Source organism: Tripterygium wilfordii, chromosome 2 (genome assembly GCF_013401445.1).
Source record: "Tripterygium wilfordii isolate XIE 37 chromosome 2, ASM1340144v1, whole genome shotgun sequence".
Lineage (NCBI taxonomy): Eukaryota > Viridiplantae > Streptophyta > Magnoliopsida > Celastrales > Celastraceae > Tripterygium > Tripterygium wilfordii.
This window is the reverse complement of record NC_052233.1, coordinates 8,994,225-9,016,307: the sequence shown is the minus strand read 5'-3', so window position 1 is coordinate 9,016,307 and position 22,083 is coordinate 8,994,225. Positions and strand designations below refer to the sequence as shown.

At 36.9% G+C, this 22,083-nt stretch overlaps 2 protein-coding genes and 2 pseudogenes across 2 annotated transcripts; all 4 read left to right on the top strand.

Moving 5' to 3' along the window:
* The first annotated feature begins 280 nt into the window (after positions 1-280).
* LOC120010940 (serine carboxypeptidase 1-like) lies at positions 281-3,454 on the top strand. Its single transcript, XM_038861893.1, has 8 exons — positions 281-665; positions 950-1,057; positions 1,155-1,429; positions 1,540-1,791; positions 2,088-2,194; positions 2,281-2,373; positions 2,585-2,690; positions 3,287-3,454. The coding sequence occupies exons 1-8, from the start codon at positions 281-283 to the stop codon at positions 3,431-3,433; spliced, it is 1,473 nt and encodes a 490-aa protein (XP_038717821.1). The 3' UTR covers positions 3,434-3,454.
* A 2,061-nt stretch (positions 3,455-5,515) lies between these two features.
* Positions 5,516-9,184, top strand: LOC120010934 (annotated as a pseudogene).
* A 3,902-nt stretch (positions 9,185-13,086) lies between these two features.
* On the top strand, positions 13,087-16,258 carry LOC120010931 (serine carboxypeptidase 1-like). Its single transcript, XM_038861867.1, has 8 exons — positions 13,087-13,471; positions 13,756-13,863; positions 13,961-14,235; positions 14,346-14,597; positions 14,894-15,000; positions 15,087-15,179; positions 15,391-15,496; positions 16,091-16,258. The coding sequence occupies exons 1-8, from the start codon at positions 13,087-13,089 to the stop codon at positions 16,235-16,237; spliced, it is 1,473 nt and encodes a 490-aa protein (XP_038717795.1). The 3' UTR covers positions 16,238-16,258.
* A 1,555-nt stretch (positions 16,259-17,813) lies between these two features.
* On the top strand, positions 17,814-22,083 carry LOC120010921 (annotated as a pseudogene).

Genomic DNA, 22,083 nt, shown 5'->3' with positions numbered 1-22,083 from the left:
TCCGGCAAAGACAAAAGAAGAAAAAGTAATTAAATACTTCCAAAGAAATAAACATCCGGCAAATACTACATTGTTAAGAAACCAAGGTAAATTTTTTAATACTTGGCAAGCTGGTCAATGTCTCATTGATTGTTGATTGTCACCAGCACATTGCTGAACTACTTGGCCTTTAAAAAATCCCTGAAGAGCCAAAAGACAAGTCAAATAACTTTGTTATTGCCATACTATGTTGTTATAAATAGAATTATGAAGTGCAATGCCATGATAAGAGGGCAACAAGATGATGAAGCTAACCCTTAAACTTTCAACATGGCTACTCTGCTATTCCTGCCTTGCAGCTTTTCTTATATGTTGTGAAGCCAACCAGGGTGAGACGCTATACAAATTTCTGGAATCCAAAAGATCAGAATATCCGCCTCTTGCACATCCTTGGCAAGAGTTACATGCCGCAAAAAACTACTCCAATGTGTACATTGGCCCTCAAGAAGGCTTGATGCAATTGGACAAGATTTATGCGTTGCCTGGGCAACCAATTGGTGTGGATTTTGAGCAGTATGCAGGCTATGTCACAGTAGATCCACAAGCAGGCAGATCACTTTTTTATTACTTTGCTGAGTCCCCACAAAACTCTTCGACGAAGCCATTGGTTTTGTGGTTAAATGGAGGTAATAGGCTTTAATGACATTCTATCATCATGCAGTTATGTCAAAATGCATAATTGAACTTTCTCAGCAACTATATTTACTATATACTATGATCCGCAGAGTTTACATGATGTGAACATCATTATCATGTAAAAGCATCGTATATTTCATCATATTTTCCAACTCCATTGGCATGAGCCTTTTTCGAGTCTTTTAAACAGGAATACTAATATATGCATATGTTGAAAGGAAGTAGAGTTTCATAATCTGATAGCTTCGTCAATGGATGATACCTGGGATAACAGGACCTGGATGTTCTTCATTTGGGCTTGGAGCAATGACTGAACTAGGGCCTTTCAGAGTAAACAGTGACGGCAAAACATTGTTCCGCAACGACTATGCATGGAACAATGGTAAGGAGAATTTTCTTATCTAGCATAAACTTCGTGTTCGTAATTTGTTTCTACAATATTAGAAAATCAAACTCACTGATTGCGTGATCAATGGCAGTGGCAAATGTAATATTCTTGGAATCACCAGCAGGGGTAGGCTTTTCTTATTCAAATACACCATCTGATTATAACAGCACCGGAGATAAAAGTACCGCATATGATGCCTACACCTTTCTTGTCAACTGGCTTGAAAGGTTCCCACAATACAAAACCCGAGATTTTTACATAACAGGAGAAAGCTACGCTGGTCATTATGTGCCTCAGCTTGCGTATACCATTCTGCTCAACAACAAAAACACACAACGAACTGTCATTAATGTCAAAGGCATTGCTGTAAGTTCATAAAAAGTTTGAATAGACGTCTTCTTTGCTTAAAAATTTACATACGAAAGGCAAAAGTAATTATTGTCTTATCAGTCCTAACTAAGATGATATGTACGCAGATTGGAAATGCATGGATTGTTGATGATACGGACAGCAAGGGGCTCTTTGATCATTGGTGGACACATGCCTTGATCTCAGATCAAACCATTGAAGCCATCCACCAGTATTGTGATTTTGCGAAAGAAGTATATTCAAATGAATGTATGTACTATACAGAAAAGGCCTCAAATGAGACGGGAGACATTGATATTTACAATATCTATGCTCCACTTTGCCTTAAACCTTCATCGAAGAAAGGCTCAACCGGTTCTGTAAGTGTTCGAAAATTTCGATACATTTAGTACTTTCTTAAAGTTGTTGCAATCTTACCACTCCAAATACATAACACATGGTGCATTAAAATTACATGCTTCCTATGACATCCCATAGTTTCATACATGATGTGTTATTAATACTGGTTTCGAAGCCTCATTTGCAAAATTTGTCTTCCTCTTAGCAACCAATACTAACATCAGCAAGTTTTGATTCTAGAATCCTGAGCTGGAAGACGTTCGTAGCTTTTTAACACCTACAAGTCCAATTAGTCTAAGATATTTCTTTTAAATAGGTCCATGATAATGATCCTTGTTCAGACTTCTACGTCGAGTCTTATTTGAACACTCCAGAGGTGCAAATGGCACTCCATACAAATAAGATAATATGGAGCGGCTGCAGGTACTCACCAGCCCGAGCATGTCCCAGTTTTGAGATATAATTCTACGAATATGACTTAACATATATTCTAATGTATGATTGAGCAGTAGAAAAATCACGAAATGGATTGATAGCCCAACAACTATCCTACCCATCATCAAGAACCTCATGACGGATGGCATGAGAGTGTGGATATACAGGTATGAGAAACTTCAGCATAATCAAATTTGGACTAGAGAAATTTTACCTACTCTTCATTGAAGACTTAAATATATTCTGGCTACTACACATATCATCTAATCTAAATACAATGAAGAAGAATGTTATCATTTGGTAATTTATTGACAATATTAGGGATGAGTTCAGAAATGAGTTAACAAATATTTTAACAATCGGATATTACCTTTGCAGCGGAGATCTAGATGCTCGTGTGCCAATTACATCATCCAGGTATTCAATAGACAGCCTCAATCTTCCTATCAAGATTGCTTGGCATCCATGGAACATCAATAACAAGGTAGAAATATAATATCACCGACTCAATTTTCCTCTTTCTTGCTTTTTTTTGATCCTCCTCCCTCCACATCAGAACGGTGTGCCCCACAAAATGTCACTAACTACCACAAGCTAGTTCAACTCCATGAAATTTGATTCTAACAGTAGTTTTTTTTATACGAGCCAGCCTTGAACTGATACAGCAAACCTTGCATCAGTAGATAAATCACATGTCCTTTTGTTCAAATACTAGTGTATGAAGTTTTACAAAAAATTGAAGCCATGCTATCATGTAACTTAGAACCACTGGGTCTAATGTATTTATGGAGGTTAAGATTCCAGCATTGGAACTCTTTCACAGTGCATGCTCTGCGGAGCATATGCAACTGAGAGGAGGAAAACAATGTTCTGAAAATTGGAACAAAAAGAAAATAACTATGACTGGTTAGTCGAAGGCACGTAAATTCATAAGCTTTAAAGTAAAATTATACCTCATAGCAGAACATCCGGGTTTTTTTTTTCCTGAGAAATAAAAGCAACAGTTCAAAGAGGTGTTATCCTTGTATCTTCTTCACTGAATTAGTGACATCAAATATTATAAACTTTGCATGGCAACAGGTTGGAGGGTATGTAGTTGCATATGAAGGGTTGACATTAGCTACAGTTAGAGGAGCAGGGCACATGGTTCCAAGAGATCAACCGGAACGTGCACTCACCATGTTTTCATCATTCCTTGAAGGAAGTCTCCCTCCTTCTGCACCATGACTCTACTGATATTCCACAAATAAAAATGCACGCGCGCAGCGGGCCCATTGACTTCATATTCAAAGCATATTTCCTGAATGTTTTTTCACTTGCTTCTACTCAATAAAGTCTCGTCTAATGTCAATCTATTAGCATTTTACAGTTGGATCAATGTCTCGAAAAGGATAGTGTTTTTTCTTTGTTACTGAACCTCGACGTATATGGTAGCATATGAAGAGGTTATATTTTCCCAGTGAAAGGGACAAAGCATAAGTTTCTAAGCCATCAACCAAAGCAGACATTACAATGACCTCACCAAATGCTTCAAAAAAATTCTCCCTCATTCTTCTCCAGGGCCCTTATCCAGGCTGATAATTGTCCCTCCAGAAGTTAGTTATGGAATTAGGAATGAAAATGAACCCCTTACTATTAAAAAACACCAAAATTGAACTATAATAAAAAAAAGAACATTAAGCACTAATTACAGCAAGAGGGAAAATAAAGTTGTGCTCACGATGGATTTTCTGAATGTTTTTTTCTCACTTATTTCTTCTACTCCACTTAAGCCTTCTCAGTTGTCAATCTATTGCATTTAATCACTGTTTTAAAATAGTAACATCTTTTCTTCACAACTGATAGGAGTATGTGGCGGCACTCGAGTTAAAAGAGCAGAGCATAGGTTTCCAAACTAACGATGACCTTATCAAATCTACCAAAATTTATATATGCAATTAGGGATGCAATTGAAACGCTTAATAATTAACTTGCCGAAGCCATACCTGGTTTGTTTTGCACCTCGTGAGCTTGGAACCGGAGGTACTACCCTTAACACTGATAAGAAAGCTTTGGTCACTCGGAGACTAACACGCCAACGGACAGACATTCTAGTAGCTTGACGCAACTAAGAAGATATCACTGAAACTAGGGTTTTCTTCTTTCAGCGTTTCAATCTTTTCAAATTTCAAAAACTGAAGTCAAGAGAATGAATCAGTCTTATTTCCGAGTTATCTACGCCATAAGGCGCGATTTGCACTCGAATCCTCGGTCGCCAAAATTACATATGAAGAATAAAAGGAATCGCCAACGGGCAATCTCATGTCTTTGCGAACGGGCTAACTGGGCTTCTCCAAGTTCTGGCCCAGCTTATTAACAAATAAACGAAACCTACAAGGCTATAGTACAGATTGGGCTCCGCTCATGTCCTCGTACCGGATTCTCAAGCTAGTTCAATATCTTCGTTTATTATTTTTTTAGTTAAAATCACTCATAAATCATTTTTTAGTGTTTTGTTTTTGGTGTTATTGAGTATTTTGATCATTCTAATGTTGAATATAGAAGGTTTTCAAAAAAAAAAATCTTAAATCTTAAACCTAAATCCTAAACTCCAAATTCTAAACCCTAAATCCTAACTACTACATTAAACCATAAATCCTTAACCCTAACCCCAAAATCCTAAACATTAAACACTAAATTCTAATAACACAAAAAATAAAAACATTATTTGGAGGGATTTGGGTTGTAAGCCTATAATTACAACTAGTTACAGCCAAACTAACTACAACCACACTTTTTTGTAGACTTAAAATGGATGACGTTAAGGTCGAGAGTTCGAACCAACAAAGAGTATTTCCTTGTTACATAAGTTTGCCCACTTTCGAGATGTGGTTAGGAGCCCTATTTCACCCACATGGGTTTCAACCCAATTTCGTCTATCGTGAGCTTGTTACGAACTGTTCTGATGGCCCGAAGCTTATGCCCACTCATCTGTTGAAACTCCAAACTCCAAAGGGCATGTTGCATTGGGTGGTTCTTTAATCACCAACAATAAAAACTATTGGTAATGGGTCAAAAAATATCGATCCAGCCCAATTTAACTAGAACAAGGGTATCCAAAACTTTCAGCCCTACAACTCCTTTTGCATGCCATCTTGCCTTGACATAGCCAAATCATGGGTATTTTGCGCAAATAGAGTTTCAAACTCTTCACCCACATCGTCTAAACTGCTAACTAATTCATATCTTGCTACTTGAACTCCCAACAGCTGTAAGATTCATCAATGGCCTATAAGTTTCGAGGAGGAAGTAGGATGATATTACGTATACATGCACATTCACATACAAGAAAAGTTCATCTCGTTTCAACATCTGCGAGTCAAAATTGACCTAAAGAAGCACAATGTTTACACCAGACCCAAGGAATACTATTATGGTATATATATATAACAAAAGTTGTGGTTAAAATTGGTCCCTCTTAAACAAGAAGTTACTCAGAAGCCAGAACTTGTGTTTTAGGACTTCTTGTAAAACCTCGGGCGTTATTGTTCTGCCATCTTTTGTCCACTTCACATACTACAATTGATTAAGAATCGATCGCAGTCGAACAATCCTAAGAAAATTTTCAATATTTTTTGTTTCTAATCAGCACAAGCTGGTGATTTTCTTGTAATCAGGTCCGGCAGATACAAAAGAAGAGAAAGTAATTAAATACTTCCAAAGCAATAAGCATCCGGCAAATACTACATTGTTAAGAAACCAAGGTACATTTTTGAATACCAGGCCAGCTGGTCAATGTCTCATTGAGTGTTGATTGTCACCAGCACATTGTTGAACTACTTGACCTTTAAAAAATCCCTGAAGAACCAAAAGACAAATCAAATAACTTTGTTATTGCCATACTATGTTGTTATAAATAGAATTATGAAGTGCAGTGCCATGGTAAGAGGGCATCAAGATGATGAAGCTAACCCTTAAACTCTCTACATGGCTACTATGCTATTCTTGCCTTGCAGCTTTTCTTATATGTTGTGAAGCCAACCAGGGTGAGACGCTATACAAATTTCTGGAATTCAAAAGATCAGAATATCGTTCTCTTGCACATCCTTGGCAAGAGTTACATGCCGCAAAAAACTACTCCAATGTGTACATTGGCCCTCAAGAAGGCTTGATGCAATTGGACAAGATTTATGCGTTGCCGGGGCAACCAATTGGTGTGGATTTTGAGCAGTATGCAGGCTATGTCACAGTAGATCCACAAGCGGGCAGAGCACTCTTTTATTACTTTGTTGAGTCCCCACAAAACTCTTCGACCAAGCCATTGGTTTTGTGGTTAAATGGAGGTATTAGGCTTTAATGACATTCTATCATCATTGTCCCTTTCATCATGCAGTTATGTCAAAATGCATAATTTAACTTTGTCAGCAACTATATTTACTGTATACTATGGTAACATATTTTACATGATGTGAACATCATTATCATGTAAAAGCATCGTAGATTTCATCTGTCTAACACATATTTCCAACTCCGTTGGCATGAGCCTTTTTCGAGTCTTTTAAAGAGGAATACTAATATATGCATATGTTGAAGGAAGTAGAGTTTCATAATCTGATAGCTTTGTCAATGGATGATACCTGGGATAACAGGACCTGGATGTTCTTCATTTGGGTATGGAGCAATGACTGAACTAGGGCCCTTCAGAGTAAATAGTGATGGCAAAACATTGTTCCGCAACGACTATGCATGGAACAACTGTAAGGAGAATTTTCTTATCTAGCATAGACTCCGAATTCATAATTTGTTCTAAAATATTAGAAAATCACACTCACTGTTTCTGTGATCAATGGCAGTGGCAAATGTAATATTCTTGGAATCACCAGCAGGGGTAGGCTTTTCTTATTCAAATACACGATCTGATTATAACCGCTCCGGAGATAAAACTACCGCAGCTGATGCCTATACCTTTCTTGTCAACTGGCTTGAAAGGTTCCCACAATACAAATCCTGAGATTTTTACATTACAGGAGAGAGCTATGCTGGTCATTATGTGCCTCAGCTTGCGTATACCATTATGCTCAACAACAAATACACGCAACAAACTGTCATTAATCTCAAAGGCATTGCTGTATGTTCATAAAAAGTTTGAATAGACATCTTCTTTGCTTAAAAATTTACATATGAAAGGCAAAAGTAATTATTGTCTTATCAGTCCTAACTAGGATGATATGTATGCAGATCGGAAATGCATGGATTGATGATTATACGAACATCAAAGGGATCTTTGATCATTGGTGGACACATGCCTTGATCTCAGATCAAACCATTGAAGCCATCCATCAATATTGTGATTTTGCAGGAGAAGTATATTCAGATGAATGTATGTACTATACAAAAAAGGCCTCAAATGAGAGGGGACAAATTGATACCCTCAATATTTATGCTCCACTTTGCCTTAAACCTTCATCGAAGAAAGGCTCAACCGGTTCTGTAAGTGTTCCAAGATTTCGATACATTTAGTACTTTCTTAAAGTAGTTGCAATCTTAAATTTGTCTTCCTCTTAGAAACCAATACTAACATCAGTAAGTTTTGATTCTAGAATCTTGAGCTGCAAGACGTTCGTATAGCTTTTTATTAACACCTACAAGGTCCAATTAGTCTAAGATATTTCTTTTAAATAGGTCCATGATAATGATCCTTGTTCAGACTTCTACGTCGAGTCTTATTTGAACACTCCAGAGGTGCAAATGGCACTCCACACAAATAAGATAACATGGAGCGGCTGCAGGTACTCACCAGTTCGAGCATGTCCCAATTTTGAGATATAATTATACGAATATGACTTACATATATTCTAATGTATGATTGAGCAGCGGAAAAATCACGAAATGGATTGATAGTCCAACAACTATCCTACCCATCATTAAGAACCTCATGAGGGATGGCATGAGAGTGTGGATATATAGGTATGATAAACTTAAATAAATTATGACTACTAAACATATCATCTAATGTAAATACAATGAAGAAGAATGTTATCATTTGGTAATTTATTGACAATATTAGGGCAAAGTTCAGAAATGAGTCAACAAATGTTTTAACAATCGGATATTACCTTTGCAGCGGAGATCTAGATGCTCAAGTGCCAATTACATCATCCAGGTATTCAATAGACAGCCTCAATCTTCCTATCAAGACTGCTTGGCATCCTTGGAACATCAATAACGAGGTAGTAATATAATATCACTGACTCAATTTTCCTCTTTCTTGCTTTCTTTTGATCCCCTCCCTCCACATCAGAACAGTGTGCCCCAAAAAATGACAATAACTACCACAAGTTAGTTCAACTCCACGAATTTTGATTCGAACAGTAGTTTTTTATATGAGCTAGCTTGAGCTGATACAGAAAACCATGCATCTGTGGACACGTCACATGTCCTTTTGTTCAAAGACTAGTGTATGAAGTTTTACAAAAAATTGAAGCCATGCTATCATCTAACTCAGAACCACTGGGTCTAATGTATTCATGGAGATTAAGATTCCAGCATTGGAACTCTTTTACAGTGTATTCACTGCAGAGGCATATGCAATTGAGACGAGAAAAACCATGCTCTAAAAATTGGAACAAAAAGAAAATAACTATGACGGGTTAGCCAAAGGCATGTGAATTCATAAGCTTTCTAAAGTAAAATTATTCCTCACAGCAGAACAACAAATTTTTATTTTATTTTTGAGTAAGGAAAATAAAAACTAAATTTAGAAATAAAAGCAACAGCTCGAAGAGGTGTTATCCCTATATCTTCTTCACTGGATTAGTGACATGAAATATTATAAACTTTGCATGGCAACAGGTTGGAGGGTATGTAGTTGCATATGAAGGGTTGACGTTAGCTACAGTTAGAGGAGCAGGGCTCATGGTTCCAAGAGATCAACCGGAACGTGCACTCACCATGTTTTCATCATTCCTTAAAGGAAGTCTCCCTCTTTCTGCACCATGACTCTACTGATATTCCCCAAATAAAAAACGCACGCGCGCAGCATGCCCATTGATTTCATATTCAAAGCATATTTTCTAAATGTTTTTTCACTTGCTTCTACTCAATAAAGTCTTGTCTAATGTCTATCTCTCAGCATTTTACAGTTGGATCAATGTCTCAAAAAAGGGTAATTTTTGTTCTTTCTTACTGACCCCCGAATGTATGTGGTAGCGCGTTAAGAGGTTACATTTTCCCAATGAAAGGAGCAAAGCATAAGTTTCCAAGCCACCAACCAAAGCAGACACTACAATGACCTTTCCAAATGCTTCAAAAAAGTTCTCTCTCATCCTTCTCTCCAAGGCCTTTATCCAGGCCTGATAATAGTCCCCCGAAAGTTAGTTATGCAATTAGGAATGAGAATGAAACCCTTACTATTAAAAAACACCAAAAGTGAACTATAATGAGAAAAAGCAAATTTATTACTAATTACAGCAAGAGAGACAAAAAAGTAGATTAAGCATTACAAAGAAACCCTTAAGAATATTATATATATATATATATATAGTTATATATATATATATATATAGTTATATATATTTATATTTATATTTATATATGTGCAATCTTTTAAAAACTAATTTGAATGATTATGGTTCACAGTCTTGTTTAATTAATTGAGTCCTGGTATATGCATGTTTTGGAGAGAATATGCAAGTTTTGACTGGGAACTAAAAATAGAAGATACCATTGTTTGGTTATCTTCCAGAGTCAAAATAATGTCAAAGACCATATATTATGAGAAATTATCACAAAAATTTGCAAATGCACTGAAACAGTGGCAATTGTTGTGGAGAAAAACTCGTATAATTATCCTGGAAAAACCATCCTGAAGTAGCTCAAACAACTTAGTAGAAATTGCTTAAAACATCATTCCATTAATTGTATAAATTATAAAATCACCTTAAAATGTGTTAAAGCAGCTGAATTTTGTGCCCCCAAGAGCTAGTGAAATTTGATGGATAAGCCACTTGGAGCCCTTTGGGAAATTTCCTGTGCTGTAACATAAGCCCTGTAACTGCTCCAGGATTAAACGACATACCCTTCTATCAGCTGTTTAATCACTTGGAGCCAAGCCAGTAATAGTGGGTTCATAATAAATTGTTTTCTAATGAACTTTCTTGTCATCAGATTGGACTATTATTAAATAGAATTTGAAGTCTCCATAAGAATCTCCTAATCAGGAGGAACATATAGCATACACAACACAGAAAAATATGTTCAAAAGATACAAACAAATAAAAATTTGTAGGTAGAGGTTGGTGATTTTTGTTGTCATCAGGTTTGACTGCTATTAAACAAAATTTAATTAAAGTTCCATAAGAATCTCCTAATCAATAAATATACTGTAGAGTGTAGACAAAACAAATAAATTTGTTCAAGAGATACAAATAAATAAATATATATACTTCCAAAGCAAGACCATATCCCAACTATTACCTTTCTAAGAAACCAAATTACATATTTATAATACCTGACCGGTTGGACTGTAAGTTTCATAGATTGTCGCAGGTGCATTGCTGGATTACTTGTCCTTCCAAAATCCCTGAAGAACCAAAAGAAAAAGTAAATGATCACCTTGCTATTGCCTACCACCGTTGTTAATAATTAACTTGTGGAATTCATACGTGGTTTGTTTTGCACCTCGTGAGCTTGGAGCTTGAGGTACTACCTTGACCTTGATAAGAAATATTTGGTCACCCGGAGACGAACACGGCAACGGACAGACATTTCCAGTAGCTTGACGCAGCCAAGAAGATATCACTGAAACTAGGTTTTCTCTTTCAGCGTTCAATCTTCTCAAATTTCAAAAACAGAAGTCAAGACTCAAGAGAATAAATCAGAGTCTGATTTCCGAGTTATCCACGCCATAAGGCACAATTTGCACTCGAATCCTCACTCGCCAAAAATATGCATGTGAAGAATAAAAGGAACCGCCAACAGGCAATCTTCCCGTCTTTGCGGACGAGCCAGGTCTAACTGGGCTTCTCCAAGTTCTAGCCCTACTTACTAATAAATAAACGGAACCTAAAATAGATTGGGCTCCACTCATTGCAGATAATCAGATATGTCCTTTTCTCAAACTTTTATATTTATTTTTTTTAAGCATTTACCCACCGCACGGGTATCGACTTGATCTAAAACGCCTATCATCATAGTTCGAGCTGTGATAATCCGGTCTAATTTAAAACTGGCTCAGAGATCATAAAATAACCATTGGACTAGGGCTTTCCCAGTCAAAAAAAAATCTCAAGCTTGTTCAATAACTTCGTTTATCACTGCAGACTCAGTTTCCTAGTTTGTTGGGTTGGCTGAAAACAACCAATCACTGACCCTTTTTTTATTAGAAACATTTCAGACTGGTACTTTTAAGAAGACTTTTGGACATCTAGGTCCACTCAAAAAACACATGGACACATAAGTACCCATGAAAATGTCAATTACATCACTATCCTCGCTATATATAATTCATTGGAAAATATCGACGGTTCGTTACATCACTATCGTCATTAGACTCCCCTCATCGAGACGCACAATACTCAGTCACATTCCGTCCAAAATGGCCACCGAAAAGGGAGACCAGAAGTTGTCTCGTTTTGCTCGCGTAATGTTATTGTTCATGATTATGTTATTGTTTCAAACAAAAACATAGACATTAAAAAGTCCATCTACGTCATATAATGCTAATAGTTTGATTGTATAATTTTACAGTTTCAAAAAATAGAGGATTAAAAAAATAGGTCAAAATTATATGACATTTGCTACAAAAGAAATTGGATGGCAAGCCCAATTTGACAAGTAGTAACTTGAACGGGTGTTCTATAGACATTCTGGCCATCCTATTTATGAGTGCAAAATAAATTGAACCAGACAAATCTATTAAAAACACACCACAGATAAATCTATTCAAAACACACCAATGTCCGAAGCTCAAGCACTATTGTGGACATCGTATTGTTAATGGCAACCATGGAGTAATAACTCAGTTGTTTATTTCTGGACTAAAGATGGATGACGCTAAGATCGAGAGTTTGAACCAACTAAGAGTATTTCCTTGTTACATGAGCCAGCCCCTACAATTCCTTGTGCACGCCATGGCCAAATCCAAGGTATTTTGCGCAAATTGAGTTTCAAACTCTTCACCCACATCGTCTAAACTGCTAACCAATTCATAGTTTGCTACTTGAACTCCCAACAACTGTAAGATTCATCAATGGCCTACAAGTTTCGAGGAGGAAGTAAGATGATATTACGTGTGTGTGTGTGTATATATATATATGCACATTCGCATACAAGAAAAGTTCATCTTGTTTCAACGTCTGCGAGTCAAAATTGACCTAAAGAAGCATAATGTTTACGCCAGACCTAAGGAATACTATTATGGTATATATATATAACAAAAGTTGCGGTTACAATTGGTCCCTCATAAACCAAAATGTACCCAGAAGCCAGAACTTGTGTTTTAGGGTTTCTTGTAAAACCTCGGGCGTTATTGTTCTTCCATCTTTTGTCCGCTTCACATACTACAATTCATTAAGAATCGATCGCCGTAGAACAATCCTAAGAGAATTTTCTTGTGATCAGGTCCGGCAAAGACAAAAGAAGAAAAAGTAATTAAATACTTCCAAAGAAATAAACATCCGGCAAATACTACATTGTTAAGAAACCAAGGTAAATTTTTTAATACTTGGCAAGCTGGTCAATGTCTCATTGATTGTTGATTGTCACCAGCACATTGCTGAACTACTTGGCCTTTAAAAAATCCCTGAAGAGCTAAAAGACAAGTCAAATAACTTTGTTATTGCCATACTATGTTGTTATAAATAGAATTATGAAGTGCAATGCCATGATAAGAGGGCAACAAGATGATGAAGCTAACCCTTAAACTTTCAACATGGCTACTCTGCTATTCCTGCCTTGCAGCTTTTCTTATATGTTGTGAAGCCAACCAGGGTGAGACGCTATACAAATTTCTGGAATCCAAAAGATCAGAATATCCGCCTCTTGCACATCCTTGGCAAGAGTTACATGCCGCAAAAAACTACTCCAATGTGTACATTGGCCCTCAAGAAGGCTTGATGCAATTGGACAAGATTTATGCGTTGCCTGGGCAACCAATTGGTGTGGATTTTGAGCAGTATGCAGGCTATGTCACAGTAGATCCACAAGCAGGCAGATCACTTTTTTATTACTTTGCTGAGTCCCCACAAAACTCTTCGACGAAGCCATTGGTTTTGTGGTTAAATGGAGGTAATAGGCTTTAATGACATTCTATCATCATGCAGTTATGTCAAAATGCATAATTGAACTTTCTCAACAACTATATTTACTATATACTATGATCCGCAGAGTTTACATGATGTGAACATCATTATCATGTAAAAGCATCGTATATTTCATCATATTTTCCAACTCCATTGGCATGAGCCTTTTTCGAGTCTTTTAAACAGGAATACTAATATATGCATATGTTGAAAGGAAGTAGAGTTTCATAATCTGATAGCTTCGTCAATGGATGATACCTGGGATAACAGGACCTGGATGTTCTTCATTTGGGCTTGGAGCAATGACTGAACTAGGGCCCTTCAGAGTAAACAGTGACGGCAAAACATTGTTTCGCAACGACTATGCATGGAACAATGGTAAGGAGAATTTTCTTATCTAGCATAAACTTCGTGTTCGTAATTTGTTTCTACAATATTAGAAAATCAAACTCACTGATTGCGTGATCAATGGCAGTGGCAAATGTAATATTCTTGGAATCACCAGCAGGGGTAGGCTTTTCTTATTCAAATACACCATCTGATTATAACAGCACCGGAGATAAAAGTACCGCATATGATGCCTACACCTTTCTTGTCAACTGGCTTGAAAGGTTCCCACAATACAAAACCCGAGATTTTTACATAACAGGAGAAAGCTACGCTGGTCATTGTGTGCCTCAGCTTGCGTATACCATTCTGCTCAACAACAAAAACACACAACGAACTGTCATTAATGTCAAAGGCATTGCTGTAAGTTCATAAAAAGTTTGAATAGACGTCTTCTTTGCTTAAAAATTTACATACGAAAGGCAAAAGTAATTATTGTCTTATCAGTCCTAACTAAGATGATATGTACGCAGATTGGAAATGCATGGATTGTTGATGATACGGACAGCAAGGGGCTCTTTGATCATTGGTGGACACATGCCTTGATCTCAGATCAAACCATTGAAGCCATCCACCAGTATTGTGATTTTGCGAAAGAAGTATATTCAAATGAATGTATGTACTATACAGAAAAGGCCTCAAATGAGACGGGAGACATTGATATTTACAATATCTATGCTCCACTTTGCCTTAAACCTTCATCGAAGAAAGGCTCAACCGGTTCTGTAAGTGTTCCAAAATTTCGATACATTTAGTACTTTCTTAAAGTAGTTGCAATCTTACCACTCCAAATACATAACACATGGTGCATTAAAATTACATGCTTCCTATGACATCCCATAGTTTCATACATGATGTGTTATTAATACTGGTTTCGAAGCCTCATTTGCAAAATTTGTCTTCCTCTTAGCAACCAATACTAACATCAGCAAGTTTTGATTCTAGAATCCTGAGCTGGAAGACGTTCGTAGCTTTTTAGCACCTACAAGTCCAATTAGTCTAAGATATTTCTTTTAAATAGGTCCATGATAATGATCCTTGTTCAGACTTCTACGTCGAGTCTTATTTGAACACTCCAGAGGTGCAAATGGCACTCCATACAAATAAGATAATATGGAGCGGCTGCAGGTACTCACCAGCCCGAGCATGTCCCAGTTTTGAGATATAATTCTACGAATATGACTTAACATATATTCTAATGTATGATTGAGCAGCAGAAAAATCACGAAATGGATTGATAGCCCAACAACTATCCTACCCATAATCAAGAACCTCATGACGGATGGCATGAGAGTGTGGATATACGGGTATGAGAAACTTCAGCATAATCAAATTTGGACTAGAGAAATTTTACCTACTCTTCATTGAAGACTTAAATATATTCTGGCTACTACACATATCATCTAATCTAAATACAATGAAGAAGAATGTTATCATTTGGTAATTTATTGACAATATTAGGGATGAGTTCAGAAATGAGTCAACAAATATTTTAACAATCGGATATTACCTTTGCAGCGGAGATCTAGATGCTCGAGTGCCAATTACATCATCCAGGTATTCAATAGACAGCCTCAATCTTCCTATCAAGATTGCTTGGCATCCATGGAACATCAATAACAAGGTAGAAATATAATATCACCGACTCAATTTTCCTCTTTCTTGCTTTTTTTTGATCCTCCTCCCTCCACATCAGAACGGTGTGCCCCACAAAATGTCACTAACTACCACAAACTAGTTCAACTCCATGAAATTTGATTCTAACAGTAGTTTTTTTTATACGAGCCAGCTTGAACTGATACAGCAAACCTTGCATCAGTAGATAAATCACATGTCCTTTTGTTCAAATACTAGTGTATGAAGTTTTACAAAAAATTGAAGCCATGCTATCATGTAACTTAGAACCACTGGGTCTAATGTATTTATGGAGGTTAAGATTCCAGCATTGGAACTCTTTCACAGTGCATGCTCTGCGGAGCATATGCAACTGAGAGGAGGAAAACAATGTTCTGAAAATTGGAACAAAAAGAAAATAACTATGACTGGTTAGCCGAAGGCACGTAAATTCATAAGCTTTAAAGTAAAATTATACCTCATAGCAGAACATCCGGGTTTTTTTTTCCTGAGAAATAAAAGCAACAGTTCAAAGAGGTGTTATCCTTGTATCTTCTTCACTGAATTAGTGACATCAAATATTATAAACTTTGCATGGCAACAGGTTGGAGGGTATGTAGTTGCATATGAAGGGTTGACATTAGCTACAGTTAGAGGAGCAGGGCACATGGTTCCAAGAGATCAACCGGAACGTGCACTCACCATGTTTTCATCATTCCTTGAAGGAAGTCTCCCTCCTTCTGCACCATGACTCTACTGATATTCCACAAATAAAAATGCACGCGCGCAGCGGGCCCATTGACTTCATATTCAAAGCATATTTCCTGAATGTTTTTTCACTTGCTTCTACTCAATAAAGTCTCGTCTAATGTCAATCTATTAGCATTTTACAGTTGGATCAATGTCTCGAAAAGGATAGTGTTTTTTCTTTGTTACTGAACCTCGACGTATATGGTAGCATATGAAGAGGTTATATTTTCCCAGTGAAAGGGACAAAGCATAAGTTTCTATGCCATCAACCAAAGCAGACATTACAATGACCTCACCAAATGCTTCAAAAAAATTCTCCCTCATTCTTCTCCAGGGCCCTTATCCAGGCTGATAATTGTCCCTCCAGAAGTTAGTTATGGAATTAGGAATGAAAATGAACCCCTTACTATTAAAAAACACCAAAATTGAACTATAATAAAAAAAAGAACATTAAGCACTAATTACAGCAAGAGGGAAAATAAAGTTGTGCTCACGATGGATTTTCTGAATGTTTTTTTCTCACTTATTTCTTCTACTCCACTTAAGCCTTCTCAGTTGTCAATCTATTGCATTTAATCACTGTTTTAAAATAGTAACATCTTTTCTTCACAACTGATAGGAGTATGTGGCGGCACTCGAGTTAAAAGAGCAGAGCATAGGTTTCCAAACTAACGATGACCTTATCAAATCTACCAAAATTTATATATGCAATTAGGGATGCAATTGAAACGCTTAATAATTAACTTGCCGAAGCCATACCTGGTTTGTTTTGCACCTCGTGAGCTTGGAACCGGAGGTACTACCCTTAACACTGATAAGAAAGCTTTGGTCACTCGGAGACTAACACGCCAACGGACAGACATTCTAGTAGCTTGACGTAACCAAGAAGATATCACTGAAACTAGGGTTTTCTTCTTTCAGCGTTTCAATCTTTTCAAATTTCAAAAACTGAAGTCAAGAGAATGAATCAGTCTTATTTCCGAGTTATCCACGCCATAAGGCGCGATTTGCACTCGAATCCTCGGTCGCCAAAATTACATATGAAGAATAAAAGGAATCGCCAACGGGCAATCTCATGTCTTTGAGAACGGGCTAACTGGGCTTCTCCAAGTTCTGGCCCAGCTTATTAACAAATAAACGAAACCTACAAGGCTATAGTACAGATTGGGCTCCGCTCATGTCCTCGTACCGGATTCTCAAGCTAGTTCAATATCTTCGTTTATTATTTTTTTAGTTAAAATCACTCATAAATCATTTTTTAGTGTTTTGTTTTTGGTGTTATTGAGTATTTTGATCATTCTAATGTTGAATATAGAAGGTTTTCAAAAAAAAAATCTTAAATCTTAAACCTAAATCCTAAACTCCAAATTCTAAACCCTAAATCCTAACTACTACATTAAACCATAAATCCTTAACCCTAACCCCAAAATCCTAAACATTAATCACTAAATCAGAACTCATAAATTCTAATAACACAAAAAAATAAAATCATTATTTGGAGGGATTTGGGCTGTAACCTGTAATTACAACTAATTATAGCAAAACTAACTACAACCACACTTTTTTGTAGACTTAAAATGGATGACGCTAAGGGCGAGAGTTTGAACCAACAAAGAGTATTTCCTTGTTACATAAGTTTGCCCACTTTCGAGATGTGGTTAGGAGCCCTATTTCACCCACATGGGTTTCAACCCAATTTCGTCTATCGTAAGCTTGATACGAACTGTTCTGATGGCCCGAAGCTTATGCCCTCTCATCTGTTGAAACTCCAAACTCCAAAGGGCATGTTGCATTGGGTGGTTCTTCAATCACCAACAATAAAAACTATTGGTAATGGGTCAAAAAATATCGATCCAGCCCAATTTAACTAGAACAAGGGTATCCAAAACTTTCAGCCCTACAACTCCTTTTGCATGCCATCTTGCCTTGACATAGCCAAATCATGGGTATTTTGCGCAAATAGAGTTTCAAACTCTTCACCCACATCGTCTAAACTGCTAACTAATTCATATCTTGCTACTTGAACTCCCAACAGCTATAAGATTCATCAATGGCCTATAAGTTTCGAGGAGGAAGTAGGATGATATTACGTATACATGCACATTCACATACAAGAAAAGTTCATCTCGTTTCAACATCTGCGAGTCAAAATTGACCTAAAGAAGCACAATGTTTACACCAGACCCAAGGAATACTATTATGGTATATATATATAACAAAAGTTGTGGTTAAAATTGGTCCCTCTTAAACCAGAAGTTACTCAGAAGCCAGAACTTGTGTTTTAGGACTTCTTGTAAAACCTCGGGCGTTATTGTTCTGCCATCTTTTGTCCACTTCACATACTACAATTGATTAAGAATCGATCGCAGTCGAACAATCCTAAGAAAATTTTCAATATTTTTTGTTTCTAATCAGCACAAGCTGGTGATTTTCCTGTAATCAGGTCCGACAGATACAAAAGAAGAGAAAGTAATTAAATACTTCCAAAGCAATAAGCATCCGGCAAATACTACATTGTTAAGAAACCAAGTTACATTTTTGAATACCAGGCCAGCTGGTCAATGTCTCATTGAGTGTTGATTGTCACCAGCACATTGTTGAACTACTTGACCTTTAAAAAATCCCTGAAGAACCAAAAGACAAATCTAAAAACTTTGTTATTGCCATACTATGTTGTTATAAATAGAATTATGAAGCGCAATGTCATGGTAAGAGGGCATCAAGATGATGAAGCTAACCCTTAAACTCTCTACATGGCTACTATGCTATTCCTGCCTTGCAGCTTTTCTTATATGTTGCGAAGCCAACCAGGGTGAGACGCTATACAAATTTCTGGAATCCAAAAGATCAGAATATCGTTCTCTTGCACATCCTTGGCAAGAGTTACATGCCGCAAAAAACTACTCCAATGTGTACATTGGCCCTCAAGAAGGCTTGATGCAATTGGACAAGATTTATGCGTTGCCGGGGCAACCAATTGGTGTGGATTTTGAGCAGTATGCAGGCTATGTCACAGTAGATCCACAAGCGGGCAGAGCACTCTTTTATTACTTTGCTGAGTCCCCACAAAACTCTTCGACGAAGCCATTGGTTTTGTGGTTAAATGGAGGTATTAAGCTTTAATGACATTCTATCATCATTGTCCCTTTCATCATGCAGTTATGTCAAAATGCATAATTTAACTTTCTCAGCAGCTATATTTACGGAATACTACGGTAACAGATTTTACATGATGTGAACATCATTATCATGTAAAAGCATCGTAGATTTTATCTGTCTAACATATATTTTCCAACTCTGTTGGCATGAGCCTTTTTCGAGTCTTTTAAACAGGAATACTAATATATGCATATGTTGAAAGGAAGTACAGTTTCATAATCTGATAGCTTTGTCAATGGATGATACCTGGGATAACAGGACCTGGATGTTCTTCATTTGGGTATGGAGCAATGACTGAACTAGGGCCCTTCAGAGTAAATAGTGATGGCAAAACATTGTTCCGCAACGACTATGCATGGAACAACGGTAAGGAGAATTTTCTTATCTAGCATAGACTCCGAATTCATAATTTGTTCTAAAATATTAGAAAATCACACTCACTATTTCTGTGATCAATGGCAGTGGCAAATGTAATATTCTTGGAATCACCAGCAGGGGTAGGCTTTTCTTATTCAAATACACGATCTGATTATAACCGCTCCGGAGATAAAACTACCGCAGCTGATGCCTATACCTTTCTTGTCAACTAGCTTGAAAGGTTCCCACAATACAAATCCCGAGATTTTTACATTACAGGAGAGAGCTATGCTGGTCATTATGTGCCTCAGCTTGCGTATACCATTATGCTCAACAACAAATACACGCAACAAACTGTCATTAATCTCAAAGGCATTGCTGTATGTTCATAAAAAGTTTGAATAGACATCTTCTTTGCTTAAAAATTTACATATGAAAGGCAAAAGTAATTATTGTCTTATCAGTCCTAACTAGGATGATATGTATGCAGATCGGAAATGCATGGATTGATGATTATACGAACATCAAAGGGATCTTTGATCATTGGTGGACACATGCCTTGATCTCAGATCAAACCATTGAAGCCATCCATCAATATTGTGATTTTGCAGGAGAAGTATATTCAGATGAATGTATGTACTATACAAAAAAGGCCTCAAATGAGAGGGGACAAATTGATACCCTCAATATTTATGCTCCACTTTGCCTTAAACCTTCATCGAAGAAAGGCTCAACCGGTTCTGTAAGTGTTCCAAGATTTCGATACATTTAGTACTTTCTTAAGGTAGTTGCAATCTTAAATTTGTCTTCCTCTTAGAAACCAATACTAACATCAGTAAGTTTTGATTCTAGAATCTTGAGCTGCAAGACGTTCGTATAGCTTTTTATTAACACCTACAAGGTCCAATTAGTCTAAGATATTTCTTTTAAATAGGTCCATGATAATGATCCTTGTTCAGACTTCTACGTCGAGTCTTATTTGAACACTCCAGAGGTGCAAATGGCACTCCACACAAATAAGATAACATGGAGCGGCTGCAGGTACTCACCAGTTCGAGCATGTCCCAATTTTGAGATATAATTATACGAATATGACTTACATATATTCTAATGTATGATTGAGCAGCGAAAAAATCACGAAATGGATTGATAGTCCAACAACTATCCTACCCATCATTAAGAACCTCATGAGGGATGGCATGAGAGTGTGGATATATAGGTATGATAAACTTAAATAAATTATGACTACTAAACATATCATCTAATCTAAATACAATGAAGAAGAATGTTATCATTTGGTAATTTATTGACAATATTAGGGCAGAGTTCAGAAATGAGTCAACAAATGTTTTAACAATCGGATATTACCTTTGCAGTGGAGATCTAGATGCTCCAGTGCCAATTACATCATCCAGGTATTCAATAGACAGCCTCAATCTTCCTATCAAGACTTCTTGGCATCCTTGGAACATCAATAACGAGGTAGTAATATAATATCACTGACTCAATTTTCCTCTTTCTTGCTTTCTTTTGATCCCCTCCCTCCACATCAGAACAGTGTGCCCCAAAAAATGACAATAACTACCACAAGTTAGTTCAACTCCACGAATTTTGATTCGAACAGTAGTTTTTTATATGAGCTATCTTGAGCTGATACAGAAAACCATGCATCTGTAGACACGTCACATGTCCTTTTGTTCAAAGACTAGTGTATGAAGTTTTACAAAAAATTGAAGCCATGCTATCATCTAACTCAGAACCACTGGGTCTAATGTATTCATGGAGATTAAGATTCCAGCATTGGAACTCTTTTACAGTGTATTCACTGCAGAGGCATATGCAATTGAGACGAGAAAAACCATGCTCTAAAAATTGGAACAAAAAGAAAATAACTATGACGGGTTAGCCAAAGGCATGTGAATTCATAAGCTTTCTAAAGTAAAATTATTCCTCACAGCAGAACAACAAATTTTTATTTTATTTTTGAGTAAGGAAAATAAAAACTAAATTTAGAAATAAAAGCAACAGCTCGAAGAGATGTTATCCCTATATCTTCTTCACTGGATTAGTGACATGAAATATTATAAACTTTGCATGGCAACAGGTTGGAGGGTATGTAGTTGCATATGAAGGGTTGACGTTAGCTACAGTTAGAGGAGCAGGGCTCATGGTTCCAAGAGATCAACCGGAACGTGCACTCACCATGTTTTCATCATTCCTTGAAGGAAGTCTCCCTCTTTCTGCACCATGACTCTACAGATATTCCCCAAATAAAAAACGCACGCGCGCAACATGCCCATTGATTTCATATTCAAAGCATATTTTCTAAAT

What these genes read in the sequence shown, in the direction of transcription:
- LOC120010940 (XM_038861893.1), top strand. Translation starts at nt 281, where the DNA reads ATGATGAAGCTAACCCTTAAACTTTCAACATGGCTACTCTGCTATTCC. An exon ending in AGAAAGGCTCAACCGGTTCT is followed by an intron (nt 1,792 to 2,087) that starts GTAAGTGTTCGA and finishes TCTTTTAAATAG; the next exon opens with GTCCATGATAATGATCCTTG. An exon ending in ATGAGAGTGTGGATATACAG is followed by an intron (nt 2,374 to 2,584) that starts GTATGAGAAACT and finishes TTACCTTTGCAG; the next exon opens with CGGAGATCTAGATGCTCGTG.
- LOC120010931 (XM_038861867.1), top strand. Translation starts at nt 13,087, where the DNA reads ATGATGAAGCTAACCCTTAAACTTTCAACATGGCTACTCTGCTATTCC. An exon ending in ATAATATGGAGCGGCTGCAG is followed by an intron (nt 15,001 to 15,086) that starts GTACTCACCAGC and finishes ATGATTGAGCAG; the next exon opens with CAGAAAAATCACGAAATGGA. An exon ending in ATGAGAGTGTGGATATACGG is followed by an intron (nt 15,180 to 15,390) that starts GTATGAGAAACT and finishes TTACCTTTGCAG; the next exon opens with CGGAGATCTAGATGCTCGAG.